The sequence below is a fragment of the Aspergillus tanneri genome, assembly GCF_003426965.1.
Source record: "Aspergillus tanneri strain NIH1004 chromosome Unknown AapTan_2_pilon_pilon_pilon, whole genome shotgun sequence".
Taxonomy (NCBI): Eukaryota; Fungi; Ascomycota; class Eurotiomycetes; order Eurotiales; family Aspergillaceae; genus Aspergillus; species Aspergillus tanneri.
The window spans coordinates 73,234-93,027 of NW_022984629.1; the positions used below are offsets into that span (position 1 = coordinate 73,234).

Here is a 19,794-nt window from a genome sequence, read left to right on the forward strand (position 1 = left end):
AAATTCCGAAGTCTTCTTCGACGGTTTTACGGATTATTTGTCTCCCACAAAAGGGACAGGCTCCCGGCAATCTCATTTCGTGCAAGTTTTCTTCTCAGGCGTACGAGACCCTGTTTCCGCTCACGTGAGAGGGGGCCATTGCTGGTAGCGGGGAGGGCCTGACAAGTCTTTCTTGCTCTTTTCGTACATTAGGCCATGTTGTTGTTTCGCTCTGTGGGGAGGATTTTGGGCTTCCTTGCAAGCGATAATCTAACGTGGCCCTGGGCCAGCGCAATAGACTGGAAAAGTTAGCCATAGAGTACTCGAAAGTTAAAATATCCCTCGAAAACCGGTATTCGCCCGACGATATCAACGGAGAGAGTTGTCCCATCCAAGCGCCACGGCCCACTAGCTAACTATGGGCTGTAGTTGCACTTAGTTTGCCCGCTGAAGGCTTCCTCGATAGCCTTAATTGTACGTCTGACTATTTCTATTGGTGTAGTTCGTTTCTCAACATGTGAAAGCTCAACGTACTTCCACGCGACCCCAGAGCGGCGATATACCTGGTTCTGTTGATCACAGGTATTGGGGGTATGGTTCTCTGCAGCTGAAGTAGAAGCATCACTGTCTTACCTGTATCGATTCCTGCTGGTGGCGCAGCCTGCGGAAACATGCAAGGTGCTATACAATTCGCGAGGATAGGTTGACATGTTGATCGAGGAAGCGCGCAAGTCGGGGGCCCTGAAGGGGATAACATTTGGATTATAATAACCGGTGGCTGGCATGCCGGGATAAAAGATACAAAACCGATGAGATACAGCTCGAATCCATGAAGTAAACTTCTATACCGAGTTTGGCACCAAGTTGCATGTTTCAAGCTGCTTCCAAGAGCAGCATTAAGCCCGTCATATCGATATGAAGGAAACCGTTGAGACGATGCTTCTCCCGTGGACAGGTCCAGCCTAACTTCCCCTCCAGAGTTTGAGATTCAAAGTCCATAATAGCAACATAGAGGCTCGTTATTATTCTTATTCGGTAGGATAGTTGGTTGGGAATTCGTGTGTGGGGCGTGTGCCATAGGGACTAACTCGATAACCTACTCTCTAGTACTGCCATCAAGTTATTCTTGTTGCAAATAGATACGACAATAATCTCAAAGGAATTTGACAGATTTCATCTATCAACTGGGTTACGTGGTATAAGAGACATACACTTGATGTAGATTAACTAGCTACAAGCTTATTTATTTATCTTTATTTTTCAGAATTCATGGAATTATAGACATGTAAGACAGGCTAGGAGATAAGAATAAGCACTCATGGAAAGACTCCGTAGAGAGTAGTGGGACGAAGTGGTGGACGTGACAGAGTGCCCAAAGATGCGTAGATGAGCCTTGGAGTGCGCCTAAAGGAGCCTAATGCTAGTGCGTGATTTAACCCATCCAACATAGAACAATCTTACCAGAATGAGATCAAGTCTAAGACATTGTATTTCAGCCCCCAATATATTTATAATCTGTCATATTCTACCTAAATGAGGAAAATTTTGGCTTCTGGGAGCTTTGTGATCATCACGCCAGTGCATAGCCAGAGCTTATAAGCTATACCGCCATTGTAAAGCCGGCTATCCTTACTTGAGATAACGGGAGTGAGATGATCAGTAAAGCTTAATCTATGGCACTCGATAGCCTACGTCTCTATCTTCCAATATCCTCAAACGTAGTAGACTTTACTAGATGCAATCAATTGACTTCCTCTCAGTACTAGTCATTAGCACAGCTTTGCAGATACAATGTGCGATAACTGCATAAGGGCCCGAGCTCATATTATGCACGGAATGCATGGGATGGCTAGAACTAACCAAAATATTTCCGGCACATCAGTTTTGTCGATAGAAAGATGCTGTATATGCCTCAGAGCTGGTGAAGAACTACTATCTCCATCTAGTAAAGATCTACCATATTAGTGCGTCCAATGGCTCCGCGAGTCGGGCAGTGCAGCCTGTTAGCGTTTCATCGAGAAGTTCTCGCCGTGATCCTGTGGGGGCGATTCCACGAGGGGGTAATCCCTCAAACTTGTGGCCTAAAATCAACATATATATAACTCGCCTGCTTCTATACATTCGTAGCAGACCATGCACCAGAACAATCAGGTTCAGCTGGTTCAGAGTTCACTGCCAGACGAAGACAATCATGAAAACTTTTACTCTTTTCTCATCTTTGACCCTGTCAATCTCGGTTGGCGCCCAGGCTGCAACCCTCTGTGACCAATTTGCGACCTACAAACAAGACCCCTTCCTGCTGAATAACAACCTGTGGGGTCAGGGCAGCGGCACCGGCTCTCAATGCACCTACTTCGACGGTGCTTCCTCGTGGGAGGTCTCGTGGCACACGTCCTGGAATTGGGCCGGTGGTGACGACCAGGTGAAGAGTTATGCGAACGCTGGCCTCGAATTTAACAAGAAACTTGTCAGCGAAATTGGCAGCATCCCAACCGCGGCGGAGTGGAGCTACGACAACACCAACATCAAGGCGGATGTTGCGTATGATTTGTTTACCGCGGCGGATATCAATCACTCCACTTCGAGTGGCGACTACGAGCTAATGATTTGGTATGTCACTTCTATGTATTTTTGCTTCTGTAGAGCGCATCCGGAAACAGAAAGGTTATATACGATGGCTTAGCATCCGAAGACTGATACATTATTTGTTAGGCTCGGGAAATACGGATCCATCCAGCCCATCGGGTCCCAGATCGCTACGGTAGATATCGGTGGCCATACTTGGGAAGTCTGGTACGGCGGTAGCACGCAGCAGACCTACAGCTTTGTCGCCTCGAATGGCCCAGTCACCTCCTTCTCCGGAGATATCAAGAATTTCTGGGATTATTTGACTCACAACCATGGGTATCCGGCGTCGAGCCAGTATCTCATTAGTAGGTTTCCCATAGAGCACTTACAGAAATTGATTGGGAATGGCACTAATCGATACGTCTTACTTAGCTTTGCAATTTGGGACGGAGCCATTCACGGGTGGACAATCCACTCTGACTGTGTCCAAATGGAGCGCCAACGTTGCTTGAACCTACAATCAAGGGATATTCTGATTCAGCAAGTGCAGTCCGGAAATGAGCCAGTAAGGGTGTTGTGATAGTGCGTTGAAATACTTAACTGTGAAATTACTGATGCAAAAAATCGACTATTGCCAGGCTTCTGCAATTGATGTCCATTTTGTTTCTGTATCTGTTGCAGTGCAAATAAGTTTAACCAAGCTATGCTATTAATTTTTGATGGATTCTTATCATATGTAGTCCACTGTCTATTCTAATAATACCATCCGGTAATAAGTTCCTTTGCAACTTTTGGTAAATCCGAATAGATCCGAATACAAATGGTCAACCAACAAATCCACCGCTTACGGAACTCGCCTCACATTGTCTGTCCTCTCCTTCAGTAACTATTCTGTTTATCAATGCACTATTGGCATTTAGAAGCCATAGGAATGGTCACAATCCCTTATAATATTAGCTGGAAGGATAAACAAAATTTTACAGGCTGGGCCGCGGCTTGCAATGCAAGTCAAGTGCCGCCATTGCAGCCTGGAGGATGCAGAGTTTAAGCTTCATCCTTAGGAGACCACAAAGTTGATGTTTTCGACTTTGAAAAATGAGGATTGGGTATTATAAATGGCTTCTTGGTAGGATCGACGGCCCTAACTGTAGCTACACCGACCCCGCTATACCGAGCCCTTTGTGCGAGTCACTCCTGAGTCCTGCCTGCTCCAGACGATCGAGATATCACTGAGCCTCAGTAGTAATTATATAAAATATGGCCCCCGGACTCCATTAGAGAAATGTACGAAAAAAATGGCAAGCACTAAAGATCTTCTTCAGACTTGTTCAACATATTGAGCCCCACTCGATCACTTCTACACACAATTGAGATAGGCCAAAAATGGAAGGACGTCTGATTTATCCAAGAACTACGGGCATTTAAAGACTACATTTTCCGCCAGCATGAATAACAGTACTATTAAGCCACTGAAACCAAAAGGTAAGCTATATTCGCGCCGGAATTTCGACTGTCTATTTGATTCATACAATATAGAGAGCGATTGCATTATGTCAAATAATATGGCCGTTGGTGGACCAGAATCATGTGACTGGATCGGGGTAAAACCCCGCGGAGCACACAACAGAATAATAATCAAGAATAACCAAGAGAATAATCAAGAAGAGCCCAACCAGCTCAATTCATTCAAATAAGACCTTTTTACCAATCGTACTCTATTTCCTCTTCGGGACTAGCCGTATATCTAACACATTATACGCTATTCTACCTCCCCAACTGGCTCTTCCAGGTTGTAACACAGTACGCTCGGGAGGTCCCACGGACGGTTTTTCAGGATTTATATATAGATATATTACCTTTTGCAATATTAAGATGCTAAAAATTTGTATGACTGTAGAAATTGTGTTGGCCTATAAAACGATAGTAAACACAGAAATAAAATGCGGGGAGGGGCGGGGCAGCGGACTATGAGTCATACAAAGTTCGGGTATGTAGCCGGATATGCAGCTTGAAGTACTGCTTTGGATCGTTGGCTGGTTTTGCAATCCAAAGGTGAATATTCAACGTGACGACCTTTAAGGCTGTGGAATTTGATTCTGTACATACGGTCTATCCCATTAATACGTGTCCATAATGTTACCAATACTGTCAACTGACCGACTCGAACTTGTTGCTGTGACCGATGAACACTTGCCATTCGAAATTGAGATGGATACCAACCCTGAAGTTATGCGCTACATCATAGGGAGGCCGCGCACTGAAGACGAAGTCATCAAGTCGCACGAAAAGCGATTGTCTCTAGTCACCGAGTCCCCCGGTCGAGGCTTTTGGGTTGGTCTGCTCGACAATACCCCGATTGGCTTGTGGATGTTGTTACCATCACAAGGACTTGAACAGAGTAGAGAAGCAGAGCTGGGCTACCGCCTTCTTCCGCAGTTTTGGCACCAGGGTTTTGCTTCGGAAGGTGCAAGAGCCTTATTGAATCATTGCTTTGCCGGGCTTGGTCTTGACAGGGTCTACGGGAAGGCAATGGTTGCCCATACTGCTACCAGGGCGATATTGATCAAAATGGGAATGAAATATATTCGGGATTATAGTGAAGAGATTGAAGGTTCGGATCAAGAAGTAGTGGAGTACGCAATCACTCGTGACGAGTGGGAGAGCCAGCACAAATGATCAGACTATATATATTAGAATTTTTTTTTGCTAGACTTCGGGACAGGAGCACCAGCGTTGCTCTGTCCTCCCACATATCGACTATCTTTGCCAACGAGTTTCACATACAAGAGGATACAGAATGAGAGTTTTGAGAGCGTGTATACAGGAGGAGCGTGGAGGTAAACAATAGGACATTGCATGATCCTAATCGAAATTCCTCCAATGAAAGTCACTGCCTGAGTCTGCCACAAGCCGCAACTCCCGGCCTTCTTATTTTAGTCTAGCCCTTCCTCAAATGGTTAGTGTATATTCAACACCATGTGTCTGCAAGTATCCGCGCACATGCACACACAAACAACTGACCTTTCGCTCATCGACATCTACGCCTCGTTTGGTACCATGGGACAACAGAGATAGGAGAGACTGTCTCAGTTACCAGTTAATAACAGTCTCAGGGCACTCTGCTCGACAGGTACCCAGTCGTGTAGACATGCTCCTCTTGAAAAGATCACCTCTTCTCAACTTGTACTTATGTGTTTCTTTGCATCACATATATAGATAACATTAAAATAGGAAATCTAGCTATCATATCATTATACACAACTGGCGTCGATCAGCTGACAGAAACTACGAACGCTATCGTCACAGCCAGCTGGCCTTGGCCATAACCAACGCAGGCGTTCCAGGATATGGGCGATGGATGGCTCTACACCTGGTAGAAAAGTTTCCGATTCCAGAAGGCAATTATCATCCTAACACGTCGGCCGTAAGGGGATATACTGACAACAAGGAGAGTCGGCAGGGCCTGGACACTGTTTGTACACTGGTAGACAGGGGAATACGGAGAACATTCCCTCCGGTTCAGCTACCCCATCATGCGTTCCTGCAGCACTAGCATCAATGGAGCGAGTAGCCCGTCCGGATTCTTCCTGCGCCACTGCGAGACCTGCTCCACACATTGCCAATACTCAACCATCTGCACAGTGTAGATGGGTGCATTGGTGATGGCACATGTATCCTCGGTGGATATGGATTTGGCACGATCGGGAGACAGAATGTGGTAAGAGTGGCTTAGATTCGCTTCGACGATGGGATATGGAGGGCTGCAGACATAGTCCATGACGCAGTATTCGAACCAAATATCGACGAGGCGATGAAACTCCCTATCTGGGTGCATCCACGATGAACCTTCACATGAAATTGTCAGAATTGCTGGTGCCCGTTACGCTGTTGTCGAGAATGAAACCTGGCCGGTGGATGGCGACAGGAGGCCCTTATCCCGCATGCGCCGCACCAGGGCCTCCGCCGCGCGCTGGCTTAGCCCATATCCCACATCGTACTGGAGTGATGCGAGAGTAGCGGAACGATCTAAGCCACCTCCCACTTGCCCATATTAAATCCAGTCCGACAGAACACTTCGATGCTGGACATGTAGTGGAAGGACTTGAGATGTCCGAGGGCGGCCACCCTCAGCGCATTCCGTGTGCCGCGCACATTGTTGCGATAGTGTTCCAGAGCGATTCGCAAAAGTTGATTTTGGCGGCGAGATGGATCACCACACTGGCCTAGTTGACGAGCAAATTGAAGCGCTCTTATCCCAGTCCAAGGACGTCTCCCAGATCTCCCTCGATGCTATGGTTCACGCTAGTATGCGTGATAGGATCATCTGCTGGCCATACGTCCATTGTCAAGCTCTTTGAACACCATAACGTCCAGTCATTTGACGACCAGCGAGATACTCCGTGTTATTACAGACCGCAGTAAGGTGGCCTGCCCCGATGGCCTACAGATTCGCTGGGGAAGCAACGAGATCCTGGGACGGTCAAGAATCGGTTCCCTTTCCTTCATGGAAACATTTAGAAGGGCATTACTAGCAAAGACTCCGCATCAAAGACTTTGATTCAACAACAACTTTAAATACAAAGTACCAAGCTATAATATTGTTTATCCCTTGAATCCACACCGAGTCCCTCTCACCAAACCCCACAACATCATCCGTGGTTACGCTCATGCAATACAGTTAATCACCCCGTTGTTCAGGTTCACTGGGACAGGGCCGGACTTGGGGTTCAGGTTGGCATATGTATTCTGCGCAGTCAGGGTCGCAATTGGGACGCCGTTGTTCTTGATGACGCATTTGATGGTCTGGGGAAAGGCCGTGAGCTGGGCCGACGAGGCCAGGATATTTCCCTCTTTGTCCACTGGAGTGCCCTTATAGAGCGCGGGAATGCCCCTGTCAGTTCCATCGGCTGCAAAGGCGACGCCGGCGTATGCACCGCTCTGGTCGTTCGATAGAGCCACCGTCACCTGCTTGGGTGGCTGGGTCTCCAAGGGAACGGCTGTGACGGAGGCAGCGAGAAGAGAGTAGATAAAGGCAGTAGGCTTCATGTTGACTATGTGGTAGTAAAGTGAACACTGCTTCCTTGGAAGATGGGTGTATAAGAAGATATGATGTTAATGAGATGAGGATGGAATTGACGTCAATCTAGGTTGAACACTCGCTATTTATGTCTTTCTCCACTACCATTTACTCTTTCACTTTGTGGATCTGTCGCTTTAGGCCTCCAAGCTGACTCCATTGTCCCTCTGAGACTGGAACCTGACGTATCGATATTGTGTCTTGTGAGGCTGTCGACGAGTCCAAGATTGGTGGGCATGCAACTGCCGTCATTGATCTCGGCGTATGATCAACGTTCGTTCATGTTTATCCATGAACTTAGGCCTTCCACGTTGGATGTGCGCTCGCGATAGACGTGGAATTTGACTCGTAGACCGCAGGGCGCAGCTGGGTCCTCGTATTGGGCTTGGTTCGTAGGCCCTCGAACACTTCGAATGCCCAATTTCTTGATTGGATTCAGCTCTGACTGGGATGCGGGTTGTAAATGTGGGAAACATTCATGTCTCAGATCTAGTGGATCAAAAAATAGAAATTGTCTGTCCCAGCAATGTGACGTAGAATGGCAACGAACAGAGCTTTCCGAGTTTTCCCTCCGGTGGGGCTTACATACCAGTAATAGCTGCATCTCTTCATTGGAGCATCCGAGGGCCTGTGCTGATATCCCCAGAGCATTAAGCCGCCATGATATCGTTCATCTATGATCGGGATTGGTCAATGTGCACATGGCTGGGGGTGGAGAGACACCTGTTGGCAGTGCATATCCTAGCTTGGCATCATGTTAATAAAAACCTACGCCATCGCGAATAGTGAACGAATGACAGTATCCCAAGCTATATACGCGAGAAGGTCTCTGCGCACATAGGGAAGGACGTGGCAAATTTTCGTAGGAAACAAGTCAATCCTGGTCAGCCATGCGGAGAAGGCTGTCAAATGTACCGGTGATGGTTCGGTATAAAGTTTGCGCCAATATCAGAGGTCACGTGTATATGGCGGGCAAGATGCCAAGTGCAAGCGCAGAGTTCATGCTCGAGAGTATTGCCGAGTTATAGGAAAATGGTATTGTCTAAGTTCGCACCCCTGCTGGTGAGCTTCCCTGTTTCCAGTCCGATATGAAGCACTGCTACCAAGGGGTTGACAACTACCGTCAGGCCTGCACAGATATTACAATGTCGTCGAGGGAGTTGCTCTGTAAGCTGAGTCAGAGCTATGAGGAGCCATGATGAACGTGGCCAGTGAGATCGTCATGTCCCGTCGCCAAGCAAGTAAGCAACGCCCAGACAGAGAACTGGTAGAGATGGGAACAGGCTCTGAATCGAGCCAGATTCTGAGGCAGGCGTGTTTGGCGGTCCAGTACGTTTTACTACGAACTGGCCAACCTGCGTATCTGAACCGACTGCGATGACTGATACCGGGTGTCACGGCAGCGCCTGCGCTATGCATTGACTGCTGCAGTTCCTAGACCCGCGCAAGCCTACAGAGCACCAAGATCAAGGCCCGTGACTGATTTTGCATCGCAAGGGTGCCTTTGACTAATATCTACGGGCAATAATAGCATTAACACATGCTCAAGTCCTGCTTACGTAGAATAAAAATAAAATGCTATACTCGCTGTTCTCCAGCTCCTGCACTGGCGAATATTGTACATCTTGTTGATCTGATCTAATCCATACTGTAACGAACTCGGGGGAAGAGCTTTAGTGGGCAATGTCTTGATATAGGGGGCTGTAATATAGGCGTACTAATTACACATGAACCAATGACTAGATTAAAGGAGCAATTAATGACTCGTTGTTGCTTACTCTGTTTACATTTCTATCCCGCGTGGGTAACCGTCTCCGGGTCGGAACGGATCAACATAGATCCGCCAACTTATATTCCTTTACACATCGTTCTTTACCTGTTCCCTCGAGGAACCATCCAGGTTGCGACAGACTATGCAATTGTATATGGTTGACTTCAAGAACAGTCAGAAAGACAATATCAATGCATAGCTACAAAACAACAGGCATTATGTGCTTCGTAACCATCGACTATCTAGAGCTAAGCATTTAAGAGCTAATATTCCCTGTATTTACCCGGTAATCTATGCATTAGTTACCCCGCGGAGATAAGTTGATGCATTCGGTTGTCAGGTATGTAACTCCACCAACCTTTGCCATGTATACAGAGGGAAAAAGAACGAAAAACAGTAGTAATAATTAGAATTGTCAACCGTTAAAAATACGTGTATTCGCAAGTATCGATCCTCCATAGAATTAGGTCTCTGATTCAACTAAACTACCAAAATATCTCGCGTTTATAGAGGGGAGGTAAACAAACGAAGAATGTAAACTAATTAATATAGGAAATATAAGCGATCTGATGATGTGGTATCATCCACAACATTCAACCGAGAAAAGTGCTGAATAATTAATATTACCATGATTGTCGACAAGAATTAATTTCTTATTTTTTTAGCAAAGGTGTGAGGGAGTAGGACACGGAATCTGGTGGCATCAGTAGTGGTCCGTCCTCTGGTAAATCCCCGAAATTACAAATCCACCCAATTAATAATGACACCCAACAATTCATCATCACCACAGGAGCTCGCCATCGCGTACACTTGTGACATCATCTCTGATTATAAATATAAATCCATCCCTTCTGGCTCTGCTCTTCAGGGAGATATTCATAGAGTAACTCAATCATGGCTTCCCCCAAGATTATTCTGTACACCAACCACAACTGCCCTTGGGCCCATCGCGCCCATATTGCCCTGAAGGAGCTGGGGTTGGTTTACGAGGAAGTCATTATCGACCTAACCAAACCGCGAGAACCCTGGTATCTCGATGTCAATCCGGTATGTTGTGCGCATCGGCTGTATCCACTCCCTCACTCACCCATGCAGCGTGGACTCGTTCCATCCCTCTCCTACAATGGCACCATCATCACCGAATCCGCCATCGTCGCACAGTTTCTGGCGGATGCGCATCCCTCGCATCTGGTGCCTCCCTCCGGCAGCGTCGACGGCGCCCTCCAACGCGCCCAGATTGCCTTCTTCGTCGACACTTTCCTGAGCAAAGTCCAGCCGCATGTCCACGCCTCGTTGCGCGCCTCCACGGCGGCCGAGATCGACGCGGCAGCAGACGCCCTCGTGGCCGCCGTGGAAACCGAGCTGGAACCCTTGCTGGCCGCCTGGAAGGGACCGGGGCCCTTCTTCGGCGGCAGCGACCGGCTGACGCTGGCTGAGGTCTTGACAGGCTCGTTCCTGCTGCGCATCCTGCACTACTCCGATGCACGGATCGGGCTGCTCAGCGCGCGCCTGCCGGCGCTGCTAGAACGCACGCCGCGGTTCAAACGGTGGGCTGAAGCGACGGTGCAGCAGGAGAGCGTGAACTTTATCTGGGATGCGCTGAAGTCGGCCAATGCCATCAAGGCCAAGTTGGGGATTACGCGATGATGGAGAGACTAACGGCAAGAGAAACCCTCATGCATTATCCAGCGGGTCGATAGACCAAGGTTTGTGATCTGCTTGTTATTTCAGATCGAAAGAAATTCTACGGATACGAAATTCAGGTGCAGGGACGACAGGACTCGTTCTATTATGAACTACTTGCTATATAACTAGAAATGAACATGTAAATACACATGCAAGTCAGTAGATACAACGGTAGCCATCCATTATTGCCATAGCCCATGCGTCATAAGAGATCCGTGGCGTATTCGAGGTTATATAAAACAGAAAATCTGAAATCGTCCCCTTGACTCTATCCCAACAAGGCCATCAAGGCCATCACCGGCGCTACCATCTGCCAATGCGACGGCACAGTCAGTGCGCTCGCAGCACCCGTGAACAAGGGTGGCGGCGTCTCGGAGGGCACGCCGGGGAAGCCCGTCGTCAGGCTGACGGATCCGCTGTTGCCCGGCTGGTTCGGCGTCTCGCTGCCCCCGGTCGACGATGCCGTTCCGCTGGGGAGGACGGGGACGCTCGTGGTTGACTCGGTGGCCTCGCCGTTGGACGCCGTCACGTGCGTTGAGCCCGATCCAGGCGAGCTGGGTTCCAATGGAAGCGTGGTCCGCGAGCCGGTAGATCTCGTTATTGGAGCTGTATGGGAGGTTGACGTCGACGCCGTTGAATCCGCGGTGGATCCTGTGCTCGAATCCGACGTAGTTGAGGATGTAGTCGAGGACGTGGTTGACTCCGACGTTGATGTAGGTTGGGATGAAGTGGTGACGGTGATGCCTGCGGCGGTCGTGCTGGCGTGACCCTCGCAGTAATTGAGGAACTGCTGAAAGTTTGGCAGCACCACCTCGTCGAATCCGCCGAGACTGGAGTCCTTCTCGCGGTCCGAGCATTTCTGGCAGCTCCTCAGTGAGCGTTTGAAAGCCGACCCGGACTGACAGATGGCTGGTGTCTTGCCGCTCGACTCGACCTCCAGCGCAGCGTCGTTGCATTCGTCGTAGCACTCCGGGGGCACCCTGGAGATCTCCTTGCGCGACTGTAGGCGATCACTGCGGCGTCGTCCGCCGGCCGACCGCTTATAGTAGAGCGCCAGGTCGGCGGGTGTCGCGGGGACGCGGAAGATGGAGTAGTCCAGCCCGAACAGTTCCGGGTTGAGGTTGAAGTAGGACTGGGAGACGTTGTAGTAGGATCCCACCTCGTGCGACTCGCCCGGTTTGCCCCAGAACTGGTCATGGATGAAGGGCGGACTCTTGATGCACTCGTCTGGATGGCACACATAGCCGTCGGCCGGCAACCCAGCTTCGACGTTGCAGCCCTCGGCCGGTCCGACGTGTTTGGGCTTGCAGAGATAACCGGGGGGACAGCCCCAGGTGTATTCGCGCGGCGGACGAACGGCCGGCGTGTACGTGGGATTCACGGACAGGGTTGGGCAGATGGACACCGTCGTGGTTCCTACGTGTGTCAGTAAGTCTAGAGTGGGTGTTGCACGGAATATATGGTCATACCAGTTGCAGTCACGGTGTTGGTAGGAGGAGTGTTGGTGACCGTTACGGTCGTGCCCGGTCCTGCGCCGGTCAGTCATTCCAGAATCGCAGTATATTGGGAATCATGGCTTACCAGGCACGGTCACCGTGTCAAAGATCGTGGTACTGATGATCACTGTCACTGAGACGGTCGATGCTGGCAACGAGGTAACCGACGGAGACAGCGTCGAGGTGACGGTCTCTCCAGGCTCAGAGATGGTGATCGTCACCGTCGTGGCTGGAGCTGTCTCACTGTCGGTCACCGTCACGGTGCCGTTGTTGGTGCGGGTGACGGTCTGGCCCGGCTGGGTGACGGTGTCGGTGTCGGTCTCGGTGAAGCTCCGGGTAATGGTCTGCGTGGAAATGTACGAGGTCGTGATGGTGTTGGTCAGCGTCGACGTGAAGGTCGTCGTGGTCGGCACTAACACTGTCTCAGCCGTGGTCACCGTCCTGGAGATGGTGCGAGTGACGAAGGAGGTGATATAGCCGGTCGAGGTCACCAGCGAGGTGGTGACCGAGGTGATGGTGGTCGGCACTGTCACCGTCACCGTCTCCTTGCCACAACAACTTTCGCACTCGCAGTCGATGGTGCTCGTGATGGTCGTGTGGCTGGTTTTGGTGACGGGCGGCAGCGTCGTCTTGAAGGTGGTCGTGGGCGACGGCGTGGTGATGGGGACGGTCGAGTAGCTCACCGACGTGGACCCCGTGGGATCGGTGATGGTGTACGTATGGGTCGTCAGGCTAGTCATTGTTGTGCAGTCGCAGTCAATTCCCAGCTCAACGTGGACCGCGACTCCTGGCGCAGGCGTCGGCGCAGAGAGACTGGATTCCGTGGTCGTGATGAGATCTGGCGGATTGGATGCAGATGCCATCGAAGGCACAGGGACGGCCGAGTAGACCTCAGCCAGAACTGGCGCTGCCTATCAAATGTTATTATTTGTATATTTTTCTTTCTTTTTTGACTCACCTCGCAGGTCTCCGACACAGTGACGGTCTGGGTGCTGGTTTCTGTCACCGTCACCGCGGCAGGCACTCCGATGCGCATCGACGGCGTCGTGGCCCGGACGGAGGGCACCAGAAAGGTGGCCAACAGCACGACCGTGGGCTTCATGATGAATCAATTAATTTGTTGTGGAAGATCTACCGTTTGACCAGGACGGCAGGGATGGAAACTATTCCTGTTCACGCATCAGAGAGAGAACAAAGGACAGAGATTTTCCTCGAGCGACAACAACAAACAACAACAATATCGACAGAACAACAAAGAAAGAACCAGTGCGGAGCTACTGCACTATATTCCTCCATCTACTCAGCAGCAATGCTGGCGTGCATCGCTCAGGTCAACAATTGTCCGTCAGAGCCGCAGCCGCGTTGCATTTGCATTGGGCATCTTCATTTCATCATCATCGTTCCATCCGGAGGGAAGAACCCCCTCATTCAGGCGAGCACGAGCGCCACGTCTGACGAACCTATGCTGGAGGGAACCTGAGCGCAAGGCAAGGGTCACTCGATCGGCAAGTTGCGGTGTATCCTGGTCCCTCGGAGGGTCAGCCATTGGCGGTGGCACTCGTATCTGCTGAATCACGTCGTTAGTGCATTGCCCTAGTTCCGGATTTGGCCAGAATGAAGCTGGAAGGGGGGGATGTCTCGCATCCCCGCAGGAAGGCCGAGTGATGGGTAAACCAGGGAGCAAGTGAGAGCGAGAGATGATGTTGGTTGTACTCCTCTTTTCTTACTATTTCTTACTAGTTTCGATGAAGAGTTTAAGGCAGCGACGGACTGGCACCACGCTTCCGTCAGGGACTAACTAATTCATAATGATATTATAATAATAATATAGTAGATAATAATATGGTAAAATATTGATAGATTGATAATAGTATAATATACGGAGGACTGTAAATCCGAGCCGATGCTTCTTTGTGAGTCTACTTATATTTTCACAGAATCAATCAATCATCTATTCTCGTGCATCATGGCCGTCTAGCATGACCATCTAACATCATGTTCGTCCTGCACATCGTGGCAGCTCTGCTCTGGGCTGGCTGCTCGACGGCCCAAGCATGGAAGAATCAAGTCAACCTCTCCATGTGCAACTGGGGGCAACTACGAGGTATTTTTTTTTCTTGTTGTTCTTCATATTATTCTTCTCTAATGATATAGCCAATGCTATCCGCGACACCGTCTACCTCGATGGAGGCCGATTATGGTGGCAGGAGTGAGTTCGTTGACGGAGTCTATCGATGCAGCTGACGAGAATAGAGGCTACTCGGATCACTCCGTGCAGTACTCGAATGACGGTAGGTATATTATTATAATAAGAAGAATAATAAAACTAAGAATATAGACAATAAACAAGGTCGTCTTTACTCCCTCAACCTTTCTTCCTCCTTCGATCGCCACTCCAACCTCACTGCGCTGTTCGGAACGCTGTCCAAGGCCGGCGGCATCGCCAACAATCTGGCGCCCAACTATCGCGACGGCGTCATGTTCGCTAACGACAACGAGCTCTATCTCTACGGGTATAATCTCTACCACTGTATAACCACCCATTCTGGCTAACCACAGCTACCAGAGGCCTCCTGCGTCTCACCAACAGTCAAGATGAGCCGGCAGGGGACCGCGTGCTGGGCTACGAACGGTATCAATATGGTGGATATCGCAGCAACTGGGAATCCGGCTTTGTCGAGGACAAGCTGGACAACGGTGTCACTCGCTACCTCACCAACGGCGCCGGAGTCTCCGCCCCCAGCGAGAATTTGGGCTTCTATATCAGTGGCATGCGCGCGCCCGATTGGGGCCCCATCGCCGACGACCAGTCCGCCAACCAGTCGTCGCACCGCATGATCCAAGTCGATCTGTCCACCATGCGTGAGAACCAATGGTCAAATCGCTCCCTTCCCGATGAAGTTCCGGCGCGCGCCAACGCCGAGCTGGTCTGGCTGCCCGTGTCGCAGTCCGGCGTGCTCGTCGCCATCGGCGGCGTCCCCTATCCGGAGGAGATCTTCCGTACGGACGGACTGAACCGCAATCAGCAGACGGCCAACCAGCGCGACGGTCCCTCGTTCATGCAGACGGTATCCGTCTACGACGTGGCGCAGGACCGCTGGTATCTGCAGAACACGACGGGTGATATGCCCCCGGCGCTGACCCAGTTCTGCTCGGTCTACGCCAGTGCTGCCGATGGCTCATCGCACAACATCTACATCTACGGGGGCTACGATGGCCTCAAGACGGACAGCGCCCCATCGGACGACGTGTACGTCCTGTCGGTGCCCTCCTTCGAGTGGATCAAACTCTACAGCGGTGAGAAACGACATGGACGTCGTGGGCACCGCTGCGTCAAGCCCTACCCGGACAAGATGCTCGTCCTGGGAGGCGTCTATCGCACGGCGTCCGACTGTCTGGACGGGGGAATCGTGCAGGTCTTCAACCTCAACACGGGTCAGTTCCAGGATGAATACGATCCGGAGAAATGGAGCGACTACAAGGTGCCTGATCTTGTATCCGGACGCATCGGCGGGGGGTGCGTCTTCTCTGTCTCTTCATAGCTATATGTATCCGCATAGATATACTAACGAACACAGTGCGCAAGGAGACGCCGACCAGAGGGCGCCTAAGTCGTGGACTAATTCCTCCCTCAAGGACGTCTTCGCCTCCAAATACACCAAGACCATCTCCTCGTGGTATCCCTACAACCGCACCGACAATGGCAGCACTCCCACCGTCTCCGCCGTGCCGGACAAGAAGCCCAGCTTCCCTGGATGGGCAGGCGCCATCATCGGTGTCGTCTTGGGGCTGCTGCTCGTCGGGGGTGCCGTTGCCTTCTGGTGCTTCCATCGTCGTCGTCATCTGCGCCGAGGATCGCAGATGACGAGCGAGGGCAAAAGATCGCACATCATGCGATGGATGTACGCGGGCTCGCCGGGGATAGAGGATGGGCCCAAATCGACGGGCACGACGGCGTCGGTCAGTTATCAAACGCAGCATCCGAATGATTCAGCCGTCGATCAGTCCGTCGCCACGGCCACTTCGCCACGGACCATCGAGGCAGGCAGCGACCCCATCTACGAGATGCACGGTATTCTCCCTCCCTACTTATATATTGGTATATACCTGACTGCTACAGACCAGAGCACTACCCCTCCCGTTGAACTGCCAACCCCGTTCAACAACCCCTCGCCCAGTCCGACGGCGAGTGATGCCTCAAGCTACGGCTTCGTCTCGCCCCTCTCAAACACGCCAGCCAGAGAACTTGATTCCGCACCCACCCGATTGGCGCATCATCGGCAGGTGTCCAGCCTCTCCAGTACGCGGTCCTTTTCGATCGCCAACATGATCCAGGAGGAAGGGCCGCGCCACTCGCGTCGGCCCAGACAGGTGTCCGACGTCTCAGAGGCCAGCTTCAGTTCCGAGGGCACGAGACTCGGTGAGACAAGTAGCCGGTTGTCAACCATGGGGGAGGACGAGACGGACACGAGAGAGGGATCGCAATGAGAATAGGCGCCTTTTCTCGCATGGAGGGAGTATGGACAATATGCACGAATACATGAATGAAATGGAATAAATGAACACATGACTGAATAAAAATGAATAATGGAGTTATAAAGAATAAACAAGTCAAACAGATCGACAGTAAAATCACGTCTCGTCGCCGCTCGATATCGAATATCCCCGTAGCCATGATCCAGATCCACGCTGGCATATAGCTGGTATCGATGCACTTCCAGGATCACCAGTAGGTTGTCCATCGACCTTTGGCGCTCTGTGACACTTGCCATGGCGGAATGCCTCTTCTAAGTTCCTGGCACCAAGTCGAGCGCATAAGAGTCGATGCGGTTGCAAACATGGCTATGAAGGTTTGCTCCAGCTGGGCTCGGTGTTTATCAGATGGATTTAATTATGCGAGTCGAACAAGACGCAGAGCCACGAGAGTGCTGCGCCGTTGTGGCGGGAAGAAGATGCTATCTGCGTCTCGTCAGTACTGAGATTGTCAGAATCATGGAATCAATGGCATCAACTGACTCTTCTCGTACGGCCCAAAATTCCCAATGTGTCCCATGCCCGCTGCAGCAGGGTGTACTCCCCATCCCTATTGCGCCAAGGGTCCAGAACACCCATCAGCAAACGGCCGATGGCGATTCTTTTCCTGATCGTTGCCGTGCGCAAAGGCGTTGCCACGCACTTTGATATCCGGACTGCCTGCACCACCATGTCCTGGATTCCCTTGGGCCACAGCGTGCGCAGAACGTCCACCACGACACTCGCGACGTGTTCGGGGAAGCGCAGCAAACGGATGCCATCGTCCCCGTCAGGGAGATCAGGGTGTACGTGAGTCTCCCATCTTTCGTTGTCCCGGTAGATGAGCCTGAACGCGTGGCTTCGTCGTATCCGGGTAGGTTATCGTTCATTTCGATGGACGATTGGTTTTGCTCCGCGATAAGGGAAAGTATGGTTGATACATGGGGGAAGCGGCCCGCCGCTTGATATCAGTAGCCTTGTGCCAACCTTGGATTCCACACGAGGGGCAGGGCGTTGGCTGCAGGAGCATTAGATTTAAATACATGGCATTCAGCTACTGAGATCTATAACGTTAACTTTCTAGATATGTATAGATGATTGGGTTTATAGACTGTACATTTACATCCATCCGGGTTGACGAGATCTAGGTCATTCGAAAACATCATCTCGATCTCCCAAGCTATGTCTTCGGATGGGCACATCGAGGATATCCCACCACCAGCGAGATCAGCTTGTCCTCCAATACCATCACGTGGTTGGTCCCATTCAGCTGCTTTGCCGTAGTGAGAAACAGATCCGAGCACGATATGGTGTGATTCTGCATTGCAGAGTGCACTTCCACGTCTCTCTCCTTCCCCACGGCTCGCTGTTGTTTCCTCCAGCGGTACACACAGTGGGTATACTGGTATTCCAGAGTGGTGTACGACTCTTCCGTGCGCCAGGCCAGTTCCTTCTCGGTCAACGGTCGAGTCCCTGTCCGGTCGGCATAGAAGGGCCACTGTCGGAGGTTGCGGAATTCCTGCGTCAGTTCCTCGTCGAAGCAGGATGGGGGTAGCCATGAATGCGTCATCAGGTCGTAGATGCACGCGGCAGCGCTGGCCTCGGAGGGAGACGAGCCGCACGGCCTCGGGGCAATGGCGCTCTGGGGTTCTGACGCGTTCCGATGTCGAGGACGAGCATATTTAATCGAGAGGAGACTAATGACTCCCAGGACGAGGATAGAGAGGATTACCGTCGTGACCATCCATCGCGTGGTGGCCCGTGGGGCCCTGCGATTGGGGACTGGTGGGGAATACGCCGGTTTTCGGTCGTCGTGTGACTCGAGTTTGATGCCCTCCTCGTCGCTGTCGGTGCGTTCTAGACGTCGGTAGTCATGGCGAAGGAACGAGGGCATAATTGCGCATGGATGGTATACAGGCCAGCAGAAGTCAGAAAATCCAGCGGTGAAAGACTTTAAGGGGTTTGGGAAACTGTCCGGCTTTCCTTTTTGGGATGGCTTGAGGGGATACGCGGCCGTCGGAACTGCCCCATTAGGTAAGACGGCTGACGAGTTGCAGAGCTTTATTGCCTGTACCTAAACTGGCGAAATAGAAAAGATGAAAGGAATGGGACCGTAGATTCTTACTTTCTTTCTTTCTTTCTTCTCTTTCTGCGTATGAGCGCAGATCGACGGAGTATATTTCCACTTGTGTTGTTACTGTCAATTCATATAAGTTGCACCAGTACGGAGTACCACTATACATTTGGACTGGTCGGAAATCCGCATTGTTTACCGGCATCCAAGACTGGCTATTTCTATTAAAAATATTTAGTCTGAACATAATACATTTCCCTAGGTTAACAGCCCTTATTTTGTTTCTGTTGCAATCTTGCAAATTGAACTTAACTGCAAGGGTTCATATGCTGTGGACGTTGGACGGGCCAAATGTAAATCACGTGTTTCGCCTTTGTTTACCAACTTGAAAACAACGTAATTAGTGAGATCGACCTCTTCCTACTTCATTCATTACCTTCCTGGCCAGGAAACTGAAATCCATCAAAGTTTATGCTTATTCTGTTATTTCAAACCCTTTGGCCTTTCTACATTGTATTCCACAACCCAGTCCCCGTATCGATGTTCTTCAATTAGCACAGCCCCTACTCCGTAGGTGGTTCAATCCTGCAAATTGAAAACAGCTAATTATGGATTAACTGCACTCGTCAAC

At 50.7% G+C, this 19,794-nt stretch overlaps 9 protein-coding genes across 9 annotated transcripts; 5 read left to right on the plus strand and 4 right to left on the minus strand.

Annotated features, from left to right (window-relative positions):
- Positions 1-2,170: 2,170 nt before the first annotated feature.
- Positions 2,171-3,059, plus strand: ATNIH1004_000017 (glycoside hydrolase family 12 protein; the record flags this gene model as incomplete). The annotated part of the gene is made up of 3 exons (XM_033564743.1): positions 2,171-2,589; positions 2,692-2,912; positions 2,980-3,059. The coding sequence occupies 3 exons, from the start codon at positions 2,171-2,173 to the stop codon at positions 3,057-3,059; spliced, it is 720 nt and encodes a 239-aa protein (XP_033430500.1).
- Positions 3,060-4,680: 1,621 nt separating this feature from the next.
- Positions 4,681-5,223, plus strand: ATNIH1004_000018 (GNAT family N-acetyltransferase; the record flags this gene model as incomplete). The annotated part of the gene is made up of 1 exon (XM_033564744.1): positions 4,681-5,223. The coding sequence occupies one exon, from the start codon at positions 4,681-4,683 to the stop codon at positions 5,221-5,223; it is 543 nt and encodes a 180-aa protein (XP_033430501.1).
- An 847-nt stretch (positions 5,224-6,070) lies between these two features.
- Positions 6,071-6,890, minus strand: ATNIH1004_000019 (uncharacterized protein; the record flags this gene model as incomplete). The annotated part of the gene is made up of 4 exons (XM_033564745.1): positions 6,071-6,368; positions 6,432-6,544; positions 6,583-6,765; positions 6,816-6,890. The coding sequence occupies 4 exons, from the start codon at positions 6,888-6,890 to the stop codon at positions 6,071-6,073; spliced, it is 669 nt and encodes a 222-aa protein (XP_033430502.1).
- Positions 6,891-7,212: 322 nt separating this feature from the next.
- On the minus strand, positions 7,213-7,593 carry ATNIH1004_000020 (uncharacterized protein; the record flags this gene model as incomplete). Its single annotated transcript, XM_033564746.1, has 1 exon — positions 7,213-7,593. One exon carries the CDS (start codon positions 7,591-7,593, stop codon positions 7,213-7,215), a length of 381 nt encoding a protein of 126 aa, XP_033430503.1.
- Positions 7,594-10,289: 2,696 nt separating this feature from the next.
- On the plus strand, positions 10,290-11,042 carry ATNIH1004_000021 (glutathione S-transferase family protein; the record flags this gene model as incomplete). The annotated part of the gene is made up of 2 exons (XM_033564747.1): positions 10,290-10,442; positions 10,491-11,042. 2 exons carry the CDS (start codon positions 10,290-10,292, stop codon positions 11,040-11,042), a joined length of 705 nt encoding a protein of 234 aa, XP_033430504.1.
- Positions 11,043-11,349: 307 nt separating this feature from the next.
- Positions 11,350-13,679, minus strand: ATNIH1004_000022 (uncharacterized protein; the record flags this gene model as incomplete). The annotated part of the gene is made up of 4 exons (XM_033564748.1): positions 11,350-12,497; positions 12,551-12,610; positions 12,663-13,488; positions 13,536-13,679. The coding sequence occupies 4 exons, from the start codon at positions 13,677-13,679 to the stop codon at positions 11,350-11,352; spliced, it is 2,178 nt and encodes a 725-aa protein (XP_033430505.1).
- An 893-nt stretch (positions 13,680-14,572) lies between these two features.
- On the plus strand, positions 14,573-17,065 carry ATNIH1004_000023 (uncharacterized protein; the record flags this gene model as incomplete). Its single annotated transcript, XM_033564749.1, has 7 exons — positions 14,573-14,681; positions 14,732-14,786; positions 14,831-14,868; positions 14,916-15,090; positions 15,144-16,094; positions 16,156-16,649; positions 16,698-17,065. The coding sequence occupies 7 exons, from the start codon at positions 14,573-14,575 to the stop codon at positions 17,063-17,065; spliced, it is 2,190 nt and encodes a 729-aa protein (XP_033430506.1).
- A 290-nt stretch (positions 17,066-17,355) lies between these two features.
- On the plus strand, positions 17,356-17,903 carry ATNIH1004_000024 (uncharacterized protein; the record flags this gene model as incomplete). Its single annotated transcript, XM_033564750.1, has 2 exons — positions 17,356-17,427; positions 17,478-17,903. 2 exons carry the CDS (start codon positions 17,356-17,358, stop codon positions 17,901-17,903), a joined length of 498 nt encoding a protein of 165 aa, XP_033430507.1.
- Positions 17,904-18,269: 366 nt separating this feature from the next.
- On the minus strand, positions 18,270-18,983 carry ATNIH1004_000025 (uncharacterized protein; the record flags this gene model as incomplete). Its single annotated transcript, XM_033564751.1, has 1 exon — positions 18,270-18,983. One exon carries the CDS (start codon positions 18,981-18,983, stop codon positions 18,270-18,272), a length of 714 nt encoding a protein of 237 aa, XP_033430508.1.
- Positions 18,984-19,794: the final 811 nt, after the last annotated feature.